The 21,356-nt window shown below is 39.8% G+C and overlaps 2 protein-coding genes across 18 annotated transcripts in view; one reads left to right on the top strand and one right to left on the bottom strand.

Moving 5' to 3' along the window:
- EIF4G3 (eukaryotic translation initiation factor 4 gamma 3) overlaps positions 1–21,356 on the top strand; it is a 398,991-nt gene that overhangs the window by 325,877 nt on the left and 51,758 nt on the right. For all 17 annotated transcript variants that reach the window (XM_057547118.1, XM_057547116.1, XM_057547082.1 and 14 more), the window contains 3 exons: positions 18,018–18,164; positions 19,587–19,823; positions 20,867–20,971. In XM_057547118.1, coding sequence (XP_057403101.1) covers positions 18,018–18,164; positions 19,587–19,823; positions 20,867–20,971 — 489 coding nt within the window. The remainder of the gene's footprint in view (positions 1–18,017; positions 18,165–19,586; positions 19,824–20,866; positions 20,972–21,356) is intronic.
- On the bottom strand, positions 19,190–19,426 carry LOC103005239 (small ubiquitin-related modifier 2-like). Its single transcript, XM_057547132.1, has one exon. It carries the CDS (start codon positions 19,424–19,426, stop codon positions 19,190–19,192), a length of 237 nt encoding a protein of 78 aa, XP_057403115.1.

Below are 21,356 nucleotides of genomic sequence, written 5' to 3'. Positions count from 1 at the left end.
ACAGTAAAGAATTTCTAAGATCCTAGAAAAGGTAGAAATCAGAAGAAAAGTGAAACATTTGGTAAAACCCCTAGAAGAGGCAATTAAAAGTCTTGAACAACTTCTTTTTCATAGACTTTCATTGGGTTACAGGCACAAAAGTTGGATGAAGGCCCACCAAAAGGAGTAGCAGAAGAGGCTCTAGTAAATCCTCCTATACTTTTGGTTGGGATCCCAAAGGACTGAATGCTTGGAACAAGGGTGAATCAGAAATTCACCCACTCTCGGGACTTCCCTGGTGGCGCAGTGGTTAAGAATCTGCCTGCCAATGCAGGGCACACGGGTTCGATCCCTGGTCTAGGAGGATCCCACATGCCATGGAGCAACTAAGCCTGTGCACCACAACTACTGAGCCTGCACTCTAGAGCCCATGCGCCACAACTACTGAAGCCCGTGTGCCTAGAGCCTATGCTTCACAACAAGAGAAGCCACCACGATCAGAAACCCACGCACTGCAATGTAGAGTAGCTCCCGCTCGCCGCAACTAGGGAAAGCCCTCACGCAGCAACAAAGACCCAACGCAGCCAAAAAATTTAAAAAAAGAAAGAAAGAAAGAAATTCACCCACTCTCACAGGGACTGTAGTTCAACATAAAATCATCTCAATCCTTGAATTTGGATTATGGTGATTTCAGTGTTAGTGCCCCCTAGGTACCTGCAATAAGCAATCAAAAATTCTTTTTAGAGACTGTCATACTAGTCTTCAAATTATTTCTATGAACAGTTTTTCAAATAAACTGTCCAGCACCCAATTAAAGATAATTAGACACACAAGGAAAAAAGACAGTATGAATGAGAACCAGCAACAAGCAAATGCCCTACATTGGGACCCAGATACTGGCTTTATCAGGCACAGATGATAAATGAATATGCTTATGTTCAAGGTGTTAAAGATAGATTGAAAATTTCAATAGAGAATGAGAAAGTATAAAAAGAACCAAATAGAAAGTCCAAAACTGAATATTATAATAAAATTAAGAACTCAGTGGATAGATTTAATAGCATATGAGACACAGATGAAGAAAAGAATTATGAACTAGAAGATAAGTCTATAGAATCCAGACTGAAGCACAGAGACCCCCCAAAAAGGAAAATTACAGGGAGGGTAAAAGATGGTAAAATCAAAAGATTTCCTACAAACCCCAAGCATGATTTTTTTTTTTTAAAGGGTGAAAGTAAAGGAAAGCTTTTACAACTAGTCATAGTAAAGCTAATTACAAGAAGAAAAAGATAGTAAAGAGAACAATAATTTGCAAGTTTCTTAGAACACAAAAGTCACCATATACAAATGAAAAGATTGGTAAATCAGACTACATTAAAATTAGCATTTTTCATCAAAAGGTGTCACACTGTTAAGTGAAAATGCAAGCCACATGTTAGGAGAAGATAATTGCAACACAAAAATCCAATTAAGGACTTATATCAAAGTTTTTCTTAAAAAACTAATAGAAATCAATAAGAAAATAACTCAGTTTTTGAAATAGACAAGAGACTTACACAAACACTTCATCAAAGAGGTTATCCAAATTACCAATAAATGTGAGAAAATTAATCAACTAGATAAAAAACCACATAGTAACACCAGATTGCTGAATTTACCAGATGTTTGCAAATATGTGAAGCAACCAGAACTCTCAAACACTGCCAGTGGGAATATAAATTGTAACAGCCACTTTGGAAAAGAGGTGAGCATTATCTACAAAAGCTGAAGTTATTTTTTCTGCTATAACCAGCATTTCCATTCTTAAGTATCAATATATACCCAGCTGATAAACATACATTTCTTATGTGCCAAGAAACATATACAAAAATGTTTGTGTCATTATTCATAATGGATCAAAACTTGAAACTGCCCATCAACAGTAAAATGGATAAATTGTTGCATGTTCATACTAGGACAGTCAACCCAAACTATAACTATGCACGCATGGATCTAATAAGAAAAAGCTTTAGCAGAAGAAGCCAGACCCAAAAGAATATATACTATGTGATTTGTTTATTTAAAGTTCAAAAATGAAACAATGGTTTCATGGTGTTTGGGGATGCATATCTAGATGGTGAAACAAAGAAAAGCAAGAAAGTGTTTATTATAAAAGTATAGGGTAATGGGATTAACTGTGGAGGCTGGAAGGTGGTAGTGCTTTGAAAGGAGAATTTAAGTGAGGCTCTGGGAGGCTTTCAGTGTTCATTAAGCTAAACCTTAAAAGAAAAAAAAAAAAAGAACAAGCAATAGAGTGAAAAATAAAAAAGTACTCTGGGCCCTTGAACTTTAATGTTTCTTAAAAATAAAAGATCTAAAGTAAATATGGCGGGACTTCCATGGTGGCGCAGTGGTTAAGACTCCGCACTCCCAATGCAGGGGGCCTGGGTTTGATCCCTGGTCAGGGAACTAGATCCCACATCCATGCCTCAACTAAGGAGCCACAGGTAAGGAGCCTGCCTGCCGCAACTAAGACCCGTTGCAACCAAATAAATAAATATTTATAAATAAATAAATTAAATAAGTATGGCAAAATACTAAGTTTTAGCAAAGTTTAGTGATGAATACATGAATGTGTGCTCTTTTATTTTATTTTATTTTTTTTTTAATTTTTTTTTTTTTTTTAATTTTATAGCTACTTTATTTATTTATTTATTTATTTTTGGCTGTGTTGGGTCTTCGGTTCGTGCGAGGGCTTTCTCCGGTTACGGCAAGTGGGGGCCACTCTTCATCGCGGTGCGGGGACCGCTCTTCAAAGCGGTGCGCGGGCCTCTCACTATCGCGGCCCCTCCCGTTGCGGGGCACAGGCTCCAGACGCGCAGGCTCAGTAGCTGTGGCTCACGGGCCCAGCCGCTCCGCGGCATGTGGGATCCTCCCAGACCAGGGCTCGAACCCGCGTCCCCTGCATTAGCAGGCAGACCCTCAACCACTGCGCCACCAGGGAAGCCCGTGCTCTTTTATTTTAAGGGAAGAAATGGAGTTAAGCTGATTATTTTCAGATGGCATGTCTATGGGCCAGTGTTGTCCAAAGTTGAAATGGTAGTATATGTTTCACTAATGCCAGCTTAAGCAGATTATTTTCCTTTAAGTTTCTGTTTCCTGTGCTGATGTTTCCTGTGAAATCAAACAAGAAGGATCTACTCTCTGCGAAGTTTTCCAAACCTTCTTGACCACAGGCAGTTTGGTTTGTTTTTTTTTTTAAAAAACATAATTATTAGGGCTTCCCTGGTGGCGCAGTGGTTAAGAATCCGCCTGCCAATGCAGGGGACATGGGTTCGAGCCCTGGTCTGGGAAGATCCCACATGCCACGGATGCAACTAAGCCCGTGAGCCACAACTACTGAGCCTGTGTGTCTGGAGCCTGTGCTCCGCAACGGGAGAGTCTGCGACAGTGATAGGCCCGCGCACCTAGGCCCGCGCACCGCGATGAAGAGTGGCCCCCGCTCTCCGCAACTGGAGAAAGCCCTCGCACAGAAACGAAGACCCAACACAGTCAAAAATAAATAAATTAATTAATTTAAAAAAAAAACAAAAAACATAATTATTAGTTTGATAAACAGTACCTCCCAATAGAATGAGAGAAATTGAAGACAGTGAATTAAAAAATTAAGATATTACCCAGGGGAGGTGTTCTTTTTCTATCCATTATATTCATTAAGTTATTTAAGTAAATTCTTTGTCCTTATCAATATATTTTACTAAGACACAACCACAGGTCAAATTGCAAGGTCTTTGGCCTGATTCATAGTTGTAAGAAATGTATAGACCTATTCCACTTTCATGGATTATCCATGTTGGTCATTTGAAGTAATGGAATCTAGTTGTAGTTGCCCACATAATCATAATTATGGTCCTAAGTAGTAGTAGGGAGAGTAACAAGTAGTAGGAATCATAGCAATATTTTTTTGAGATGTGTGCTAAAATTGTTACATCTAACTCATTTAATCCTCACGACCATTTTATTATCCCTATGTTATGAAAGTTAGAAAATTGCCTAAGTAGGAATTTTATACATATAGAGGTTTCAAATGTTAAATGATAGAACCCTAGCACAAACAATGGCCTATATCAGTGGTTTTCAACTCTCAGGGGTGGTTTTGTTCTGACCTTGGGCAATGTATGGAGACATTTTTGGTTATGGCTACTGGCATATTAGTGGGTAAAGGCCCAGGATGCTACTAAACATCCTACAGTGCACAAGACAGCCCCCCTACAACAAAGAATTGTCCAACCCAAAATGTTAATGGTGTCGAGGTTGAAAACCTGGTCTAGATTGTTGAGATTTTAAGATTTAAGAGAATGCTTGTTTTCATTGTTCAGAGCTGGGTTGTTTTGTTTTGTTTTGTTTTGTTTCGGCCGCGCTGCACAGCTTGTGGGATTTAGTTCCCTGACCAGAGACTGAACGCCCACCCTCGGCAGTGAAAGTGTGGAGTCCTAACCACTGGACCACCAGGGAAGTCCCTCAGAGTAGTTTTTAAACCTTTTTTCTGCCTCTTTCTCGTTCACCTGGATCACACACCTCCATTTAAAACCTCCTTTGTTACTTTTTTTTTTTTAATTTAATTTTATTTATTTATTTATGGCTGTGTTGGGTCTTCGTTTCTGTGCGAGGGCTTTCCCTAGTTGTGGCAAGCGGGGGCCACTCTTCATCGCGGTGCGCAGCCTCTCTTGTTGTGGAGCACAGGCTCCAGACGCGCAGGCTCAGTAATTGTGGCTCACGGGCCCAGCTGCTCCGCGGCATGTGGGATCTTCCCAGACCAGGGCTCAAACCCGTGTCCCCTGCACTGGCAGGCAGATTCTCAACCACTGCGCCACCAGGGAAGCCCCTCCTTTGTTATTTTGCAGTGATTATCTAGGGGAGGGCTTGAGAATACAATTATATTGTGTGTCAGTTTTCCATGACTTATTAAAGGGTAGGCTTTTAAGAAAGGAATTCTTTAGATTTACAGAGGAAATTGATATAATAGTTTTGGTTTTACCAAGTTACTCTGCATATGCCATATTTATTATGTACACAGACACACTTATTTAGACATATATGCAGCTGCCTGCCTCTACCAAGCTCTGCTGAGTGAAACTTCTGGCACATATGGCTTAAGGGCATCATAAGAGATAGTAACCCGTGCCTCTGGAGTATGCTGCTGCTTCTCTAGTTCAACTAGGAATGACTGAAGAGACCTGCAAGACGTCCTTCACAAACTGCAGGGCATTTAACTAGAACTCAGTACTCCTCTTAGGAGTACTGAATCGAGCGGCCAGTGAAGAAGAGTAGACAAGAGAAATTGCTATCCTGTATCTAAATCTGTGCTTAAATAAAATTTTAAATTGGGTTATTAGTCATTTTAATTGAGATGCTTTTGTTTTAATCAAAATTTAAAGAAAACCCCCATCTCAGAACTCCATTAGAACGTAAGTTCCTAAGGGCAGGGACTTTTTCTAGGTTTTTCCACTGCTAAATTCCTAGTGCCTAGAATGGTTCCTGGCGCATAAAAAACCCTCAGACATACGTCTTGAGTGAGTGGGTAGATGCATGAATGAAAGAATAACTAACAACTTTTTATTGTATTACTTAAGACCGTACTTTTGTTACTTTTTATCTCTGCTGTGGCAGGCATGCATACCTCAGCTATAGAGAGTGGCACTAAGGGTATATTTTTGAGCATTCTGTGTCCTATTATACCACATCCAGGACTTTTTTTTTTTTTTTTTTAATGTCTGAAACATTTATATTAACATATTTCCATACATATTTCCATACAAATACAAATATAAGATTTTTAGAAATTTCATGTAATGTCTGAAACATTTATATTAATATATTTCCATACAAATAACCCAATGAAAGTTTAGTATTAGTTGTTTTGTTTGTTTTTTTATACTGCAGGTTCTTATTAGGCATCAGTTTTATACACATCAGTGTATACATGTCAATCCCAATCGCCCAAATCAGCACACCACCATCCCCACCTCATCGCAGTTTTCCCCCCTTGGTGTCCATATGTCCATTCTCTACATCTGTGTCTCAACTTCTGCCCTGCAAACTGGCTCATCTGTACCATTTTTCTAGGTTCCACATACATGCATTAATATACGATATTTGTTTTTCTCTTTCTGACTTACTTCACTCTGTATGACAGTCTCTAGATCCATCCACTTCTCAACAAATGACTCAATTTCGTTCCTTTTTATGGCTGAGTAATATTCCATTGTATATATGTACCACAACTTCTTTATCCATTCGTCTGTTGATGGGCATTTAGGTTGCTTCCATGACCTGGCTATTGTAAATAGTGCTGCAATGAACATTCGGGTGCACGTGTCTTTTTGAATTACGGTTTTCTCTGGGTATATGCCCAGTAGTGGGATTGCTGGGTCATATGGTAATTCTATTTTTAGTTTTTTAAGGAACCTCCATATTGTTCTCCATAGTGGCTGTATCAATTTACATTCCCACCAACAGTGCAAGAGGGTTCCCTTTTCTCCACACCCTCTCCAGCATTTGTTGTTTGTAGATTTTCTGATGATGCCCATTCTAACAGGAGTGAGGTGATACCTCATTGTACTTTTGATTTGCATTTCTCTAATAATTAGTGATGTTGAGCATCTTTTCATGTGCTTCGTGGCCGTCTGTATGTCTTCTTTGGAGAAATGTCTATTTAGGTCTTCTGCCCATTTTTGGATTGGGGTGTTTGTTTCTTTGATATTGAGCTGAATGAGCTGTTTATATATTTTGGAGATTAATCCTTTGTCCGTTGATTCATTTGCAAATATTTTCTCCCATTCTGAGGGTTGTCTTTTCGTCTTGTTTATGGTTTCCTTTGCTGTGCAAAAGCTTTGAAGTTTCATTAGGTCCCACTTGTTTATTTTTGTTTTTATTTCCATTACTCTAGGAGGTGGATCGAAAAAGATCTTGCTGTGATTTATGTCAAAGAGTGTTCTTCCTATGTTTTCCTCTAAGAGTTTTATAGTGGCCAGTCTTATATTTAGGTCTCTAATCCATTTTGAGTTTATTTTTGTGTATGGTGTTAGGGAGTATTCTAATTTCATTCTTTTACATGTGGCTGTCCAGTTTTCCCAGCACCACTTATTGAAGAGACTGTCTTTTCTCCATTGTATATCTTTGCCTCCTTTGTCATAGATTAGTTGACCATAGGTGCGTGGGTTAATCTCTGGGCTTTCTATCTTGTTCCATTGATCTATGTTTCTGTTTTTGTGCCAGTACCATATTGTCTTGATTACTGTAGCTTTGTAGTATAGTCTGAAGTCAGGGAGTCTGATTCCTCCAGCTCCATTTTTTTGCCTCAAGACTGCTTTGGCTATTCGGGGTCTTTTGTGTCTCCATACAAATTTTAAGATGATTTGTTCTAGCTCCGTAAAAAATGCCATTGGTAATTTGATAGGGATTGCATTGACTCTGTAGATTGCTTTGGGTAGTATACTCATTTTCACAATGTTGATTCTTCCAATCCAAGAACATGGTATATCTCTCCATCTGTTGGTATCATCTTTAATTTCTTTCATCAGTGTCTTATAGTTTTCTGCATACAGGTCTTTTGTCTCCCTAGGTAGGTTTATTCCTAGGTATTTTATTCTTTTTGTTGCAATGGTAAATGGGAGTGTTTCCATAATTTCTCTTTCAGATTTTTCATCATTAGTGTATAGGAATGCAAGAGATTTCTGTGCATTAATTTTGTAACCTGCAACTTTACCATATTCATTAATCAGCTCTAGCAGTTTTCTGGTGGCAGTTTTAGGATTCTCTATGTATAGTATCATGTCATCCGCAAACAGTGACAGTTTTACTTCTTCTTTTCCAATTTGTATTCCTTTTATTTCTTTTTCTTCTCTGATTGCCGTGGCTAGGACTTCCAGAACTATGTTGAATAATAGTGGTGAGAGTGGACATCCTTGTCTCGTTCCTGATCTTAGAGGAAATGCTTTCAGTTTTTCACCATTGAGAATGATGTTTGCTGTGGGTTTGTCATATATGGCCTTTATTATGTTGAGGTAGGTTCCCTCTATGCCCACTTTCTGGAGAGTTTTTATCAGAAATGGGTGTTGAATTTTGTCAAAAGCTTTTTCTGCATCTATTGAGATGATCATATGGTTTTTCTTCTTCAATTTGTTAATATGGTGTATCACATTGATTGATTTGCGTATATTGAAGAATCCTTGCATCCCTGGGATAAATCCCACTTGATCGTGGTGTATGATCCTTTTAATGTGTTGTTGGATTCTGTTTGCTAGTATTTTGTTGAGGATTTTTGCATCTATATTCATCAGTGATATTGGTCTGTAATTTTCTTTTTTTGTAGTGTCTTTGTCTGGTTTTGGTATCAGGGTGATGGTGGCCTCATAGAATGAGTTTGGGAGAGTTCCTTCCTCTGCAATTTTTTGGAAGAGTTTGAGAAGGATGGGTGTTAGCTCTTCTCTAAATGTTTGATAGAATTCACCTGTGAAGCCATCTGGTCCTGGACTTTTGTTTGTTGGAAGATTTTTAATCACAGTTTCAATTTCATTACTTGTGATTGGTCTGTTGATATTTTCTGTTTCTTCCTGATTCAGTCTTGGAAGGTTATACCTTTCTAAGAATTTGTCCATTTCTTCCAGGTTGTCCATTTTATTGGCATAAAGTTGCTTGTAGTAGTCTCTTAGGATGTTTTGTATTTCTGCGGTGTCTGTTGTAACTTCTCCTTTTTCATTTCTGATTTTATTGATTTGAGTCCTCTCCCTCTTTTTCTTGATGAGTCTGGCTAATGGCTTATCAATTTTGTTTATCTTCTCAAAGAACCAACTGTTAGTTTTATTGATCTTTGCTATTGTTTTCTTTGTTTCTATTTCATTTATTTCTGCTCTGATCTTTATGATTTCTTTCCTTCTGCTAACTTTGGATTTTGTTTGTTCTTCTTTCTCTAGTTTCTTTAGGTGTAATGTTAGATTGTTTACTTGAGATTTTTCTTGTTTCTTTAGGTAGGCTTGTATAGCTATAAACTTCCCTCTTAGAACCGCTTTTGCTGCATCCCATAGGTTTTGGGTCGTCGTGTTTTCATTGTCATTTGTCTCTAGGTATTTTTTTATTTCCTGTTTGATTTCTTCAGTGATCTCTTGGTTATTTAATAACGTATTGTTTAGCCTCCATGTGTTTGTCTTTTTTACGTTTTTTTCCCTGTAATTCATTTCTAATCTCATAGCGTTGTGGTCAGAAAAGATGCTTGATATGATTTCAATTTTCTTAAATTTACTGAGGCTTGATTTGTGACCCAAGATGTGATCTATCCTGGAGAATGTTCCGTGCGCACTTGAGAAGAACGTGTAATCTGCCGTTTTTGGATGGAATGTCCTATATATATCAATTAAATCTATCTGGTCTATTGTGTCATTTAAAGCTTCTGTTTCCTTATTTATTTTCATTTTGGATGATCTGTCCATTGGTGTAAGTGAGGTGTTAAAGTCCCCCACTATTATTGTGTTACTGTCGATTTCCTCTTTTATAGCTGTTAGCAGTTACCTTATGTATTGAGGTGCTCCTATGTTGGGTGCATATATATTTATAATTGTTATATCTTCTTCTTGGATTGATCCCTGGATCATTATGTAGTGTCCTTCCTTGTCTCTTGTAACATTCTTTATTTTAAAGTCTATTTTATCTGATATGAGTATAGCTACTCCAGCTTTCTTTTGATTTCCATTTGCATGGAATATCTTTTTCCATCCCCTCACTTTCAGTCTGTATGTGTCCCTAGGTCTGAAGTGGGTCTCTTGTAGGCAGCATATATATGGGTCTTGTTTTTGTATCCATTCAGCCAGTCTATGTCTTTTGGTTGGGGCATTTAATCCATTCACGTTTAAGGTAATTATCGATATGTATGTTCCTATGACCATTTTCTTAATTGTCTTGGGTTTGTTTTTGTAGGTCCTTTTCTTCTCTTGTGTTTCCCACTTAGAGAAGTTCCTTTAGCATTTGTTGTAGAGCTGGTTTGGTGGTGCTGAATTCTCTTAGCTTTTGCTTGTCTGTAAAGCTTTTGATTTCTCCATCAAATCTAAATGAGATCCTTGCTGGGTAGAGTAATCTTGGTTGTAGGTTCTTCCCTTTCATCACTTTAAGTATTTCATGCCACTCCCTTCTGGCTTGCAGAGTTTCTGCTGAGAAATCAGCTGTTAACCTTATGGGAGTTCCCTTGTATGTTATTTGTCGTTTTTCCCTTGCTGCTTTCAGTAATTTTTCTTTGTCTTTAATTTTTGCCACTTTGATTACTATGTGTCTCGGCGTGTTTCTCCTTGGGTTTATTCTGTATGGGACTCTCTGCGCTTCCTGGACTTGGGTGGCTATTTCCTTTCCCATGTTAGGGAAGTTTTCGACTATAATCTCTTCAAATATTTTCTCTGGTCCTTTCTCTCTCTCTTCTCCTTCTGGGACCCCTATAATGCGAATGTTGTTGCGTTTAATGTTGTCCCAGAGGTCTCTTATGCTGTCTTCATTTCTTTTCATTCTTTTTTCTTTAGTCTGTTCCGCAGCAGTGAATTCCACCATTCTGTCTTCCAGGTCACTTATCCGTTCTTCTGCCTCAGTTATTCTGCTATTGATTCCTTCTAGTGTAGTTTTCATTTCAGTTATTGTATTGGTCATCTCTGTTTGTTTGTTCTTTAATTCTTCTAGGTCTTTGTTAATCATTTCTTGCATCTTCTCAATCTTTGCCTCCATTCTTATTCCGAGGTCCTGGATCATCTTCACTATCATTATTCTGAATTCTTTTTCTGGAAGGTTGCCTATCTCCACTTCATTTAGTTGTTTTTCTGGGGTTTTTTCTTGTTCCTTCATCTGGTACATAGCCCTCTGCCTTTTCATCTTCTCTTTCTTTCTGTAACTGTGGTTTTTGGTCCACAGGCTGCAGGATTGTAGTTTTTCTTGCTTCTGTTGTCTGCCCTCTGGTGGTTGAGGCTATCTAAGAGGCTTGATGGGAGGCTCTGGTGGTGGGTAGAGCTGACTGTTGCTGTGGCGATCAGAGCTCAGTAAAACCTTAATCCACTTGACTGTTGATGGGTGGGGCTGGGTTCCCTCCCTGTTGGTTGTTTTGCCTGAGGCAACCCAACACTGGAGCCTACCGGTGCTCTTTGGTGGGGTTAATGGCAGACTCTGGGAGGGCTCACGCCAAGGAGAACTTCCCAGGACCTCTGCTGCCAGTGTCCTTATCCCCACGGTGAAACAGAGCCACCACTCGCCTCTGCAGGAGACCCCCCAACACCAGCAAGTACGTCTGGTTCAGTCTCCCCCAGGGTCACTGCTCCTTCCCCTGGGTCCCGATGCACACATTACTTTGTGTGTGCCCTCCAAGAGTGGGGTCTCTGTTTCCCCCAGTCCTGTCACAGTCCTGCAATCAATTCCCACTAGACTTCAAAGTCTGATTCTCTAGGAATTCCTCCTCCCTTTGCCGGACCCCCAGGTTGGGAAGCCTGACGTGGGGCTCAGAAACTTCACTCCAGTGGGTGGACTTCTGTGGTATAAGTGTTCGCCAGTCTGTGAGTCACCCACCCAGCAGTTATGGGATTTGATTTTACTCTGATTGCGCCCCTCCTACCGTCTCACTGTGGCTTCTCCTCTGTCCTTGGACGTGGGGTATCCTCCTTGGTGAAGTCCAGGGTCTTCCTGTCAATGATTGTCCAGCAGCCAGTTGTGATTCTGGTGCTCTCGCAAGAGGGAGTGAGAGCACGTCCTTCTACTCCGCCATCTTGGTTAATCTCCCACATCCAGGACTTTTAATGTTGCCACTTTTTAAGTGCTTTAAAGCAAGATGTGAAAAGAGGGATAGGACTGATTATAGAAAGAGACACTAAGAGAACAAGGGAGACACAATTAAATCTCTTCAGAAATAAAGCCTGGAATTACAGACATGAAAAGTTGGCCTCAGGCAACAGCAAGTGGCTGGAGTCAACTGGAGGAGGAAGGATGTGCAACTTACCTGAGGAGAGATGAAAAATGTTTTGAAGAAAAGACTGATGAGAATTGACTTACCCTTTCATAACTTGACCACTCCCTTTTCAATCTTGTGGGTATCCCTAAGCACTGTATACCTCTTCACATGTATCTAATAGAGCTGCATTTTGATAGATGTGTTCATAATACATACAGATTATGTTCATTTTTAGGTGGGGATTTACTACGGTCAGGATATAACCACTGATAAATGATAGTATGTCACCATAGACCTATGAGTTATAGTCAGACAATTGATTTATTGCTGTTCACTTTGCATTTTAGAGTTAGTTTGGGGGTACCACTTGTTTATATTATACTAGTCATTCCAAATACTATACCTCAGACCAGAACGTGCTTCGAGCAGAATAACTACTGGGCCATGAGTTACCACTAGCATCTTTATGTTCTGGGACAGCATTCAAAATCCTGAGCATGGGGCTTCCCTGGTGGCGCAGTGGTTGGGAGTCTGCCTGCTAATGCGGGGGACATGGGTTCGGGCCCTGGTCTGGGAGGATCCCACATGCCGCGGAGCAACTGGGCCCGTGAGCCACAACTGCTGAGCCTGCGCGTCTGGAGCCTGTGCTCTGCAATGGGAGAGGCCGTGATGGTGAGAGGCCCGTGCACCGCGATGAGGAGTGGCCCCCGCTTGCCGCAACTGGAGGAAGCCCTCGCACAGAAACAAAGACCCAACACAGCCAAAAAATAAATGGATAAATAAATAATAAGTAAAGGTGCTAATAATTAAAAAAAAAAAAAGCTATTAAAAAAAAAAATCCTGAGCACGCTAAGCAAGGCCAGTACTTGTCCTTCTATTTTCTAGTTTCCTATTAGACTACTATAATTAACACACAGCTGATAGCCCTTGATGATTCTCAGGGAGTTTCATCCTTTTAAGGATAAGGAGTATCTACCCTCAACACTAACAAATATATTAGCAGTACAAATCCTATTGCTTGAAGAAAATGACTACCTGATGCTGACAGCATTCATATCCAAGATTGCTGGCTGACCGGTATGTGGACAGGTCTCATCACAATATGAGATGGACACTGTTAGTTTACAGTGTAATGTAATGTCACATGGTTAGTTTACTGTTGTGTGAAAATGAAAAGGTAGGTGCTCTCCAGCGAATATAGCTTACCAAGCAGTCTTACTATAAAATATTCCCCCTTGACTCCCTCACTTCCTGAGAAATCATCTCCCAAACAACCCATTTGAAACACTTAGTATCTTAGTTTTGATCACGGACTACTGTTAGATGAAAATTATACTTGTTGGGATTTCCCTGGTGGCGCAGTGGTTAAGAATCTGCCTGCCAATGCAGGGGACACAGGTTCGATCCCTGGTCCGGGAAGATCCCACATGCCGCGGAGCAGCCAAGCCTGTGAGCCACAACTACTGAGCCCGCATGCCACAACTACTGAAGCCCGTGCTCTGCAACAAGAGAAGCCACCACAATGTGAAGCCTGTGCACCACGACGAAGAGTAGCCCCCGCTCACCACAACTAGAGAAAGCCTGCACGCAGCAACGAAGACTCAACGCAGCCAAAAAATAAATTAAAAAAAAAAACAAGAAAATTACAGTTGTTTAGAGAGATCTTTTTCTCACTTTTGCATGTCACCTTTCATTTTTGCTATTATCCACAATCACACCTTCAAGCATCTACCTTGTCTACTGTTACAGACTGGATGTTTGTCTCCCTCTAAATTCATATGTTGAAGCCCTAACCCTCAGTGTGATGGTGTTAGGAGGCAGGGCCTTTGGGAGGTAATTAGCTTTAGATGAGGTCATAAGGGTGGGGCCCCATGATGGAATTAGTGCCTTTATAAGAAGACGAAGAGGCACTAGAACTTCTTTTTGGACACATGAGGATAGAGGAGAAGGCAGATGTCTGTAAACCAGGAAGAGGGTCCTTCTTCCCCAAGAACCAAATCTGCTGGCACCTTGATCTTGGACTTCCAGCCTCCAGAACTGTGAGAAATAAATGTCTGTCGTTTAAGCCACCAGTCTATGGTATTGGGTTGGTCAAAATTTTTCGCTCGGGTTTTTTTCCTTAAGATGTTCCAGAAAAACCAGAACGAACTTTTTGGCTGAACCAATATTTTGTTATAGCAGTCCTACCAGACTAAGACACCCACTCTTCATGTTCTGTTCTAACTAACCAATTTTACTGAGTCTCCTGACCAACATCCAGCTGACAACACATGCTGACTTAATGTCATAATCCTGTTGAACTTATCATCTCTTAAGAAGAAAAAAGTTACCATGCATCACAATTCTCAGAGGATATATCCTCCCTGGCCTATTTCCATATTTCCACAGCCCTGTTAACCATCCCCAGAGGACCTTAAGATCAAGTTCCAAAACAAGTCTTAAGGGGTTGTGTAGCTAGACATTCATTCATTTGGAGACAAATGTACTTGCAGATTTGTGGCCATTCTGCTGATTGTTTGATTTTAATACTTCCATGTGAATATATCTAAAAAGCTTATGCACAATCACATGTTCTTTATGTCCTATACATGTGAAATGTCCCATGACCATCATTTTGGTTTTTTATTTTTTTTAAGAAGTATTATTATTATTATTATTATTTAAAGTATTTGTTTATTTATTTATGGCTGTGTTGGGTCTTCGTTCTGTGCGAGGGCTTTCTCTAGTTGCGGCAAGCGGGGGCCACTCTTCATCGCGGTGCGCGGGCCTCTCACTATCGCGGCCTCTCTTGTTGCGGAGCACAGGCTCCAGACGCGCAGGCTCAGTAATTGTGGCTCATGGGCCCAGCTGCTCCGCGGCACGTGGGATCTTCCCAGACCAGGGCTCGAACCCGTGTCCCCTGCATTGGCAGGCAGATTCTCAACCACTGCGCCACCAGGGAAGCCCCCATGACCATCATTTTGGGATAGCAGATATTCAATTCTCTTGCCTTTTGTGGTTCTCTCCCTAATTGCTTTGTGAGCTAACTAAAATACTTTCTTTGATATTTATGTTATTAGAATATAGATTTCTCTTAATTTTTACTTACAAACATGTCAAATACAGCTCCAAGTTTAAATATAGCTATATTAGTTTATTGTACTCTCAATTATGTTCTAGGCACTATTATTTGTTTTACTTAGACTATCTCATTTAATCCTTCAAACACTCCTAAGAGATAGATGTTATCCGCATATTAGAAAGAAACAGAAGTTTGGTGAAGCTAATTAATTTGGCCAAAGTCACATGGCAGAGCTGGGGTTATGACTATCTCCAAAGCTCCTGTTTCAACAGCTACTTTATGATGTCCCTCAATCTGTAATCACTGGAATGCCTCCTTTTGCAGATGAAGGGACTAAGGCTTAATGAGGTAACTTGCTCACATTTACATACTGATTAGGTATAGAGCTGGGATCCAAATCCTGATTTTATGACTCAAGATTCCAGTGCTCTTTCACTTTCAGTGTTCACCATACCCCAGGTAAACTTTATTCTTTGTGACTTATAAAGTGTTTCCCCCAAACCTGTTTCACTGGATGCTTAAAGCTGCACTCTAGGTTAGACACAGGGATTGTGCCTCCCTTGTTTTTAGATGATGAAACGAACTTGGGTTAAAAGAATTGCCTTTGTTTAAAATCAGGTGAGTGAATCTTTTGATCTTTAACCCAACACTTTCAACATAGCCTTCCCTACATAAAAGGTGTAAAAGGCAAAGCTTTTTATACATTTTGTGTAGGGAAATTCTCCTTTGCCTTATGCCATTTCTATTTGTTCCTATAAACCAACATATCACAAGTTGTATTTATTTAACCTTTCTGACTCATTTTAATTCTGGTCCCTCTCACCATAAGACAGTGGCTTGAATTTTCATATTATGCACATTTTTCTCATTTTCTACACAGTAAATCCATAATGCAGGAAACATCTCATTATGGCCCAGGTGATTTTTATCATATCACTCTATTATGTTCTTAGTGTTAATATAGATAATGGTGGTGAATATGCCAGGAAGTTGGATAGGAGCTTTTGACTGGTTTACTTGTGTTCCTATACAGGAGCAAATTGGATATAACTGCTGATTTTTAGAACCTTCAGTCTATTCTGGGAGCTTATGTCATGTTGGTGCTCTGTTATATATAACCTTGCTTGTAGATATGCTTCTTGTAGTGCATTGTTGTTGTATATTCTGGGTTGTATATAGTAAGAGTCTACTTTGGGCTTTTACTTTGAAAAAAACCTTTGCTTTTGTGTAGTATTTCTTTTCTTTAAGGCTGATTAACACCTACTCTTGTGTGATCGTAGAATAGGCCTGACTTTGAAGTGACTTGTAGTCACTAGCATTTGAATGGCCTGAATTTGGAGATAGGGACATGCTTTTCTATGGTTGTCTAAAAAGTATTTGATCATCTTCTCCTCCTTCTAAGTTAATGTTTCTTGCTGAAAAGAAGGTATAATGAAACACTTGACCCTAGGTTGGTAAGAACTGGACTTGTTGAATGGTCTTTCGTATCCATTGGGAATATATTGGAGAGTGTGCCATCAGTTCTGGCCCAAATATATTGCACTGTAGTAGCGTAGTCCTCAGTCCTCAAGTTTCTAGCCATTCAGCCTTGGTCAGTAGTTGTCCAAGTCCATTCTGGTTGATAACTCTTTTGTGAGTATGAATACAACACGTCCCATTTTTTACCAATTTCTCCCACTAAATCTAGGGTGAAGACCATGCATTTCAGAACTTTGGGAGCCACTGTGATTCTAGAAAAACCATTTTGCCATGTGAAGCAATGACTGTTCAAAATGGTACTCAGGGGATTTTGTCTGTAAAATAGAATATTTTAGTCAATCACTGTACCGGTCCACTTTCTTTATATTCTAAATAAGAATGTCTCTGTGTTTGGTTACAAGTAACCTTGAAGGTGTGAGCTACTGCAGTTACTAGAAAGCAATTGTCATTGGATTTGAATGGAAATCTTGTAGGCATCTTGCCTCCAAGAGGCGCCTCCCCTCCACCCTGAGTCTTTCTGTATATCAAAAGAATGTTTCTAAGGTGGGCATTTATTAGACTGAACTTTTAGAGAATTAGTATTTTCTTTTGACACATAAGAAATAATAAACAGGGACTTCCCTAGTGGCGCAGTGGTTAAGATCTGCCTGCCAATGCAGGGCACACGGGTTCAAGCCCGGGTCCAGGAAGATCCCACATGGCACAGAGCAACTAAGCCCGTGCACCACAACTGTTGAGCCTGCGCCCTAGAGCCCTCAAGCCACAACTGCTGAGCCTGCAAGCCACAACTACTGTAGCCTGCGTGCCTAGAGCCTGAGCTCCGCAACAAAAGAAGCCACTGCAATGAGAAGCCCGCGCACGGTGACAAAGAGTAGCCCCCGCTCGCCGCAACTAGAGAAAGCCCACGTGCAGCAATGAAGACCCAATGCAGCCAAAAATAAATAAAGTAAATAAATTTATCAAAAAAAATAATAATAATAATAAACATACTATATTGATAGTCAAAGTAAATACTAGTATTACAGTGTTGTGACATTCCCCTTAGGAAAAGATATCTCAAAAATCCTCAAATGTGTCCCCGCACTTCTGCTTTTTTCTAGAATAAGGATCTTACCTCTAACAGTTTTCCTATGGCCATGAAATTCTCCCCTGCTTTATTTCGTTTTTATTTGTTCCTTTAAACCAAAGTACCTACAGTAGTAGGAGGAAAAACAAAAGTAATAACCCTTCAGAGTTAAAAAGGTCTAGAGGAGTGCAGAATCATGATTATAGTAATATTACAAGGATTTCAGTCAGCTAGAGGCACAACCAGTCAGAGAGGATACAGTACATTTATATGAGAGGAATGTGTATCTTTTCTGTGTAAAACTTAAAACATCTTAACCATTGAAACATGAAATGCCTTAAGCTAAATTGTATATATCTTGTAGAATGCTTACCTGTGGTTCGGTCAGCGTTATTTTGCACAATAAAGAAAATAGATATTTTGAGAAAATCATTAAATTTCTTTCAGTAATTTTGCCGCTTTTGCATTATCCCATCTGGATGCAGCTGAAAGTGCCCATGGCGGACAAGCCTGGTAACACAGTGAATTTCCGGAAGCTACTACTGAACCGTTGCCAGAAGGAGTTTGAAAAAGATAAAGCCGATGATGATGTCTTTGAGAAGAAGCAGAAAGAACTCGAGGCTGCCAGTGCTGTAAGTATTTTCACAGAAAGACAGTGCTTGTGCACTTCGAGTATCATCAAATAGAATTTTCAGGAAGCTGGCTACAATATCTTCCTACTACTTCAGTAGGTGCTTGTGGCCTTTTCTTCATGTGGAGATATACTGTATTGGTGTTTAGAGGAATGCTTTATTCCTTTTAGTGCCACATGTAAGAGCAACTCAACCTTCTAAGATAAGGATTCAGAACCTAGACTTCAGAAAGGTCACTAAATTCCAGAAATCTCCTGAAATGGATGCACACTTATGGTATAGTTTTGTTTTCTGAGTAGGTCTGTAGTTACTGTCAAAATATCAAAGGGTATCCCTGACCCCTAGAAAGGGTGAGGACCATGAATCCAAGTGTATTTTTTTTTAAAAACAAGAAGTTTATTTAAACAACAAGACGCTTGACTTGAAGGGAAAACTATCTAGGATTCATTTCTTTTAGAGTAATTTATCCCTACTTAAAGACAGGTTGCCTTACATGTAACAGCTACGTACAAAAAAGTTATAAAATTGTCCTAGGTTTTACAATGATACATGAAAAACATTAAAATTCTCCAATCGAACAAGGTATGCAAGAGTTTTTATGTTGTTCTTTTTTTGTTAAACAGTGAGAGCAAAATAACTTACTGGAATATAAAGATAAGAGCAGAATGAGCATGCTACTAATGGAGAAAAGGGGGTATTTTCACAGAACCAGTATTTTTCCCCATCCCATCTCCATTTGATGTCGATCAAAACATACCATTGGCCATTTAGTTTAAAAAAAAATGCAATATGCTTGTGCACATACACCAGTTACTTTATGTACGATAAAGGAATGGGGAAGGGGAAAATGAAAGAATAGAGAAACTATACTGTAATAGTCAGGATGTGGTGGAACCAAATTGCGGTTTTCTGATTGAGAACATCTTCTTGGTCTGGAGGAACAGAATTCTGGAGTAAAGTAGCAGGTTCCCTCTTTAGTAGACACCTCCTGTCTGCTGTTGGAACACATCAATTGCATCTTCATCCTACACCTCCAACTGTGCAGGTGTGTCTGTTTCATTGATTGGCTGCCCATCAAATCGGAACCTGATCTGCCTCATTGACAAACCCTGTCGTTCACAGTAGGCTTTCATTATTTTACTAAATGGTGTATGCCTGTTAATATTAAACTGCACCACGGAACCATCCTGCCCTGTCACCTTCAAATTAATACAATCATTGTTCTCCGTCTTGATTCTTTCCTTGGGCTTTTCATCAGCCATGGTGAGCACTGGAGTCTCCTCAGCTGCCACTTCACAAAAGAGGTACCAGGTCTGCCCTGAACAAGCACACAAGCAGCACCAGTCAAGCGTATGTTTTTAGCATCTATTATGCAGTACCATTTTCATCATCAAGATTCTGTTATTCTTCCTTACACAATAGCCGGAGGAGAGGACAAGGCTTCATGATGAACTAGAAGAAGCTAAGGATAAAGCCCGGCGGAGATCCATTGGTAACATCAAGTTCATTGGAGAACTCTTTAAACTCAAAATGCTGACTGAAGCCATCATGCATGACTGTGTGGTGAAGCTGCTAAAGAACCATGATGAAGAATCCCTCGAGTGCCTGTGTCGCCTACTCACCACAATTGGCAAAGACCTGGACTTTGAGAAAGCAAAGGTAAAAACCCCAAATCTCAGAAACCTCCGGCAGGGACTCTTTGTCAATTGCGGAAGAAGTAGGCTGTGAACACAAGTGTCCATCTTGCCCCAGCAGTCTAGGCTGCTTGTTTTTCTTCTTCTGTCCTTCTCATTGTCATTTTTGGGCCATCATGCTCCTTACCACATTTTCATTAAAGTCAGAAGTGAAGAAGGTCCCAAATTACATAAAAGCCAGTTCATGAATTGAGATTATTTGTCCCTTGTCCTTTTTCTGCATGACTGTTTCACAGGTCATTTGTATGTGTATGTATAGCAAATTGTGGACAGAAATTTTGGAGAGAAAAGCTACTAAGGGCCAGGACTGAGGGTAAGACAGAAACAAAGAAGACCCGATAGCTTTCTCAAGTTTATGTTCTAATTGAATAGAACATTAGCGACAGAGCTATCTAACCATAATATAAGAAATCATTAAAAGTATTATAATTCAAATATAACGTGGTACTTTCCAAATAACGGGTAGGGAAATTAGAAATGCATCAAAGAAATAATGTTAGAAATGTTTCATAACATCAGAATCAGCTAGGATTATGTTTGGCTATGACAGAAAACCCCAAATATCAGTGTGTTATACAAGACTGAGGTTAATTTCTCACCCATGTAAATGAAGTTCAGGGGTAAGAAGTCTGAGGCTGGCCTGGTGGCTAAGCGATGATAAGAAATTTCAATTCCTCCAGCTTAACATTTTGTCATCACTAAGGTGTAGCCCTTGTCCTTACTGATCTGATAGCCAAGAAGGTTGGAAAGTGGCAAAGGACACAGCCACCCCTCTCTTAAGGTTCCAAGGAGCTGCAGTATGACATTTTCATTTATATTTTGTTGGCCTGTGACTGTGACCAGCTGCCTGGACTATGTAGCCTTTATTTTGGGTGTCATGTTCAATTAAAAATTCTACCACATGGCCTTTTGGCTATAAGTTGTGTTTATAGACTGTTTAAAATTCTACATGGTAAAACCACATTTGAATTCCTCAGCCAGGAATACTAATGATTTTGTATCCTGCAGCCACGTATGGACCAGTATTTTAATCAGATGGAGAAAATTGTGAAAGAAAGAAAAACCTCATCTAGGATTCGATTCATGCTTCAGGATGTGATAGACCTAAGGCTGGTAAGTAGAAAAATAAGCCTACCACTACAGTCTCTTTTCAGGAGTTGGCTTGGGGAGGATGTCCTAAGATTTACATGTATAATAATTTAATGCTTTTGCTGCCTGACTCTCAGAACTTGAACTGACAAACTTTCGTGAGGGAGTTATGTGAAAGGACAAAGGGCATATACACCTACCTGTCTGTTACTTGTTTCTTTTCTTAATTCTGATTTTCAAACCACATTGCAGTTTTGAAATCAGCCATTCTGAGTTCAAACTGTGGTCATTTAAATTTAGTCTTAGCATGCTAAATAATCAGGAAGGCTCATGTTCAAAATGAATATATTTAACTTCCCTAAGCCTTACATTTTAGCCTCTGAAATGGTGATGTTGCCTACTTTGCAGA

This window comes from Balaenoptera acutorostrata, chromosome 1 (genome assembly GCF_949987535.1).
Source record: "Balaenoptera acutorostrata chromosome 1, mBalAcu1.1, whole genome shotgun sequence".
NCBI classification, from domain to species: Eukaryota; Metazoa; Chordata; class Mammalia; order Artiodactyla; family Balaenopteridae; genus Balaenoptera; species Balaenoptera acutorostrata.
The sequence above is the reverse complement of the archived record's forward strand: the minus strand, read 5'-3'. Positions and strand labels throughout refer to the sequence as shown.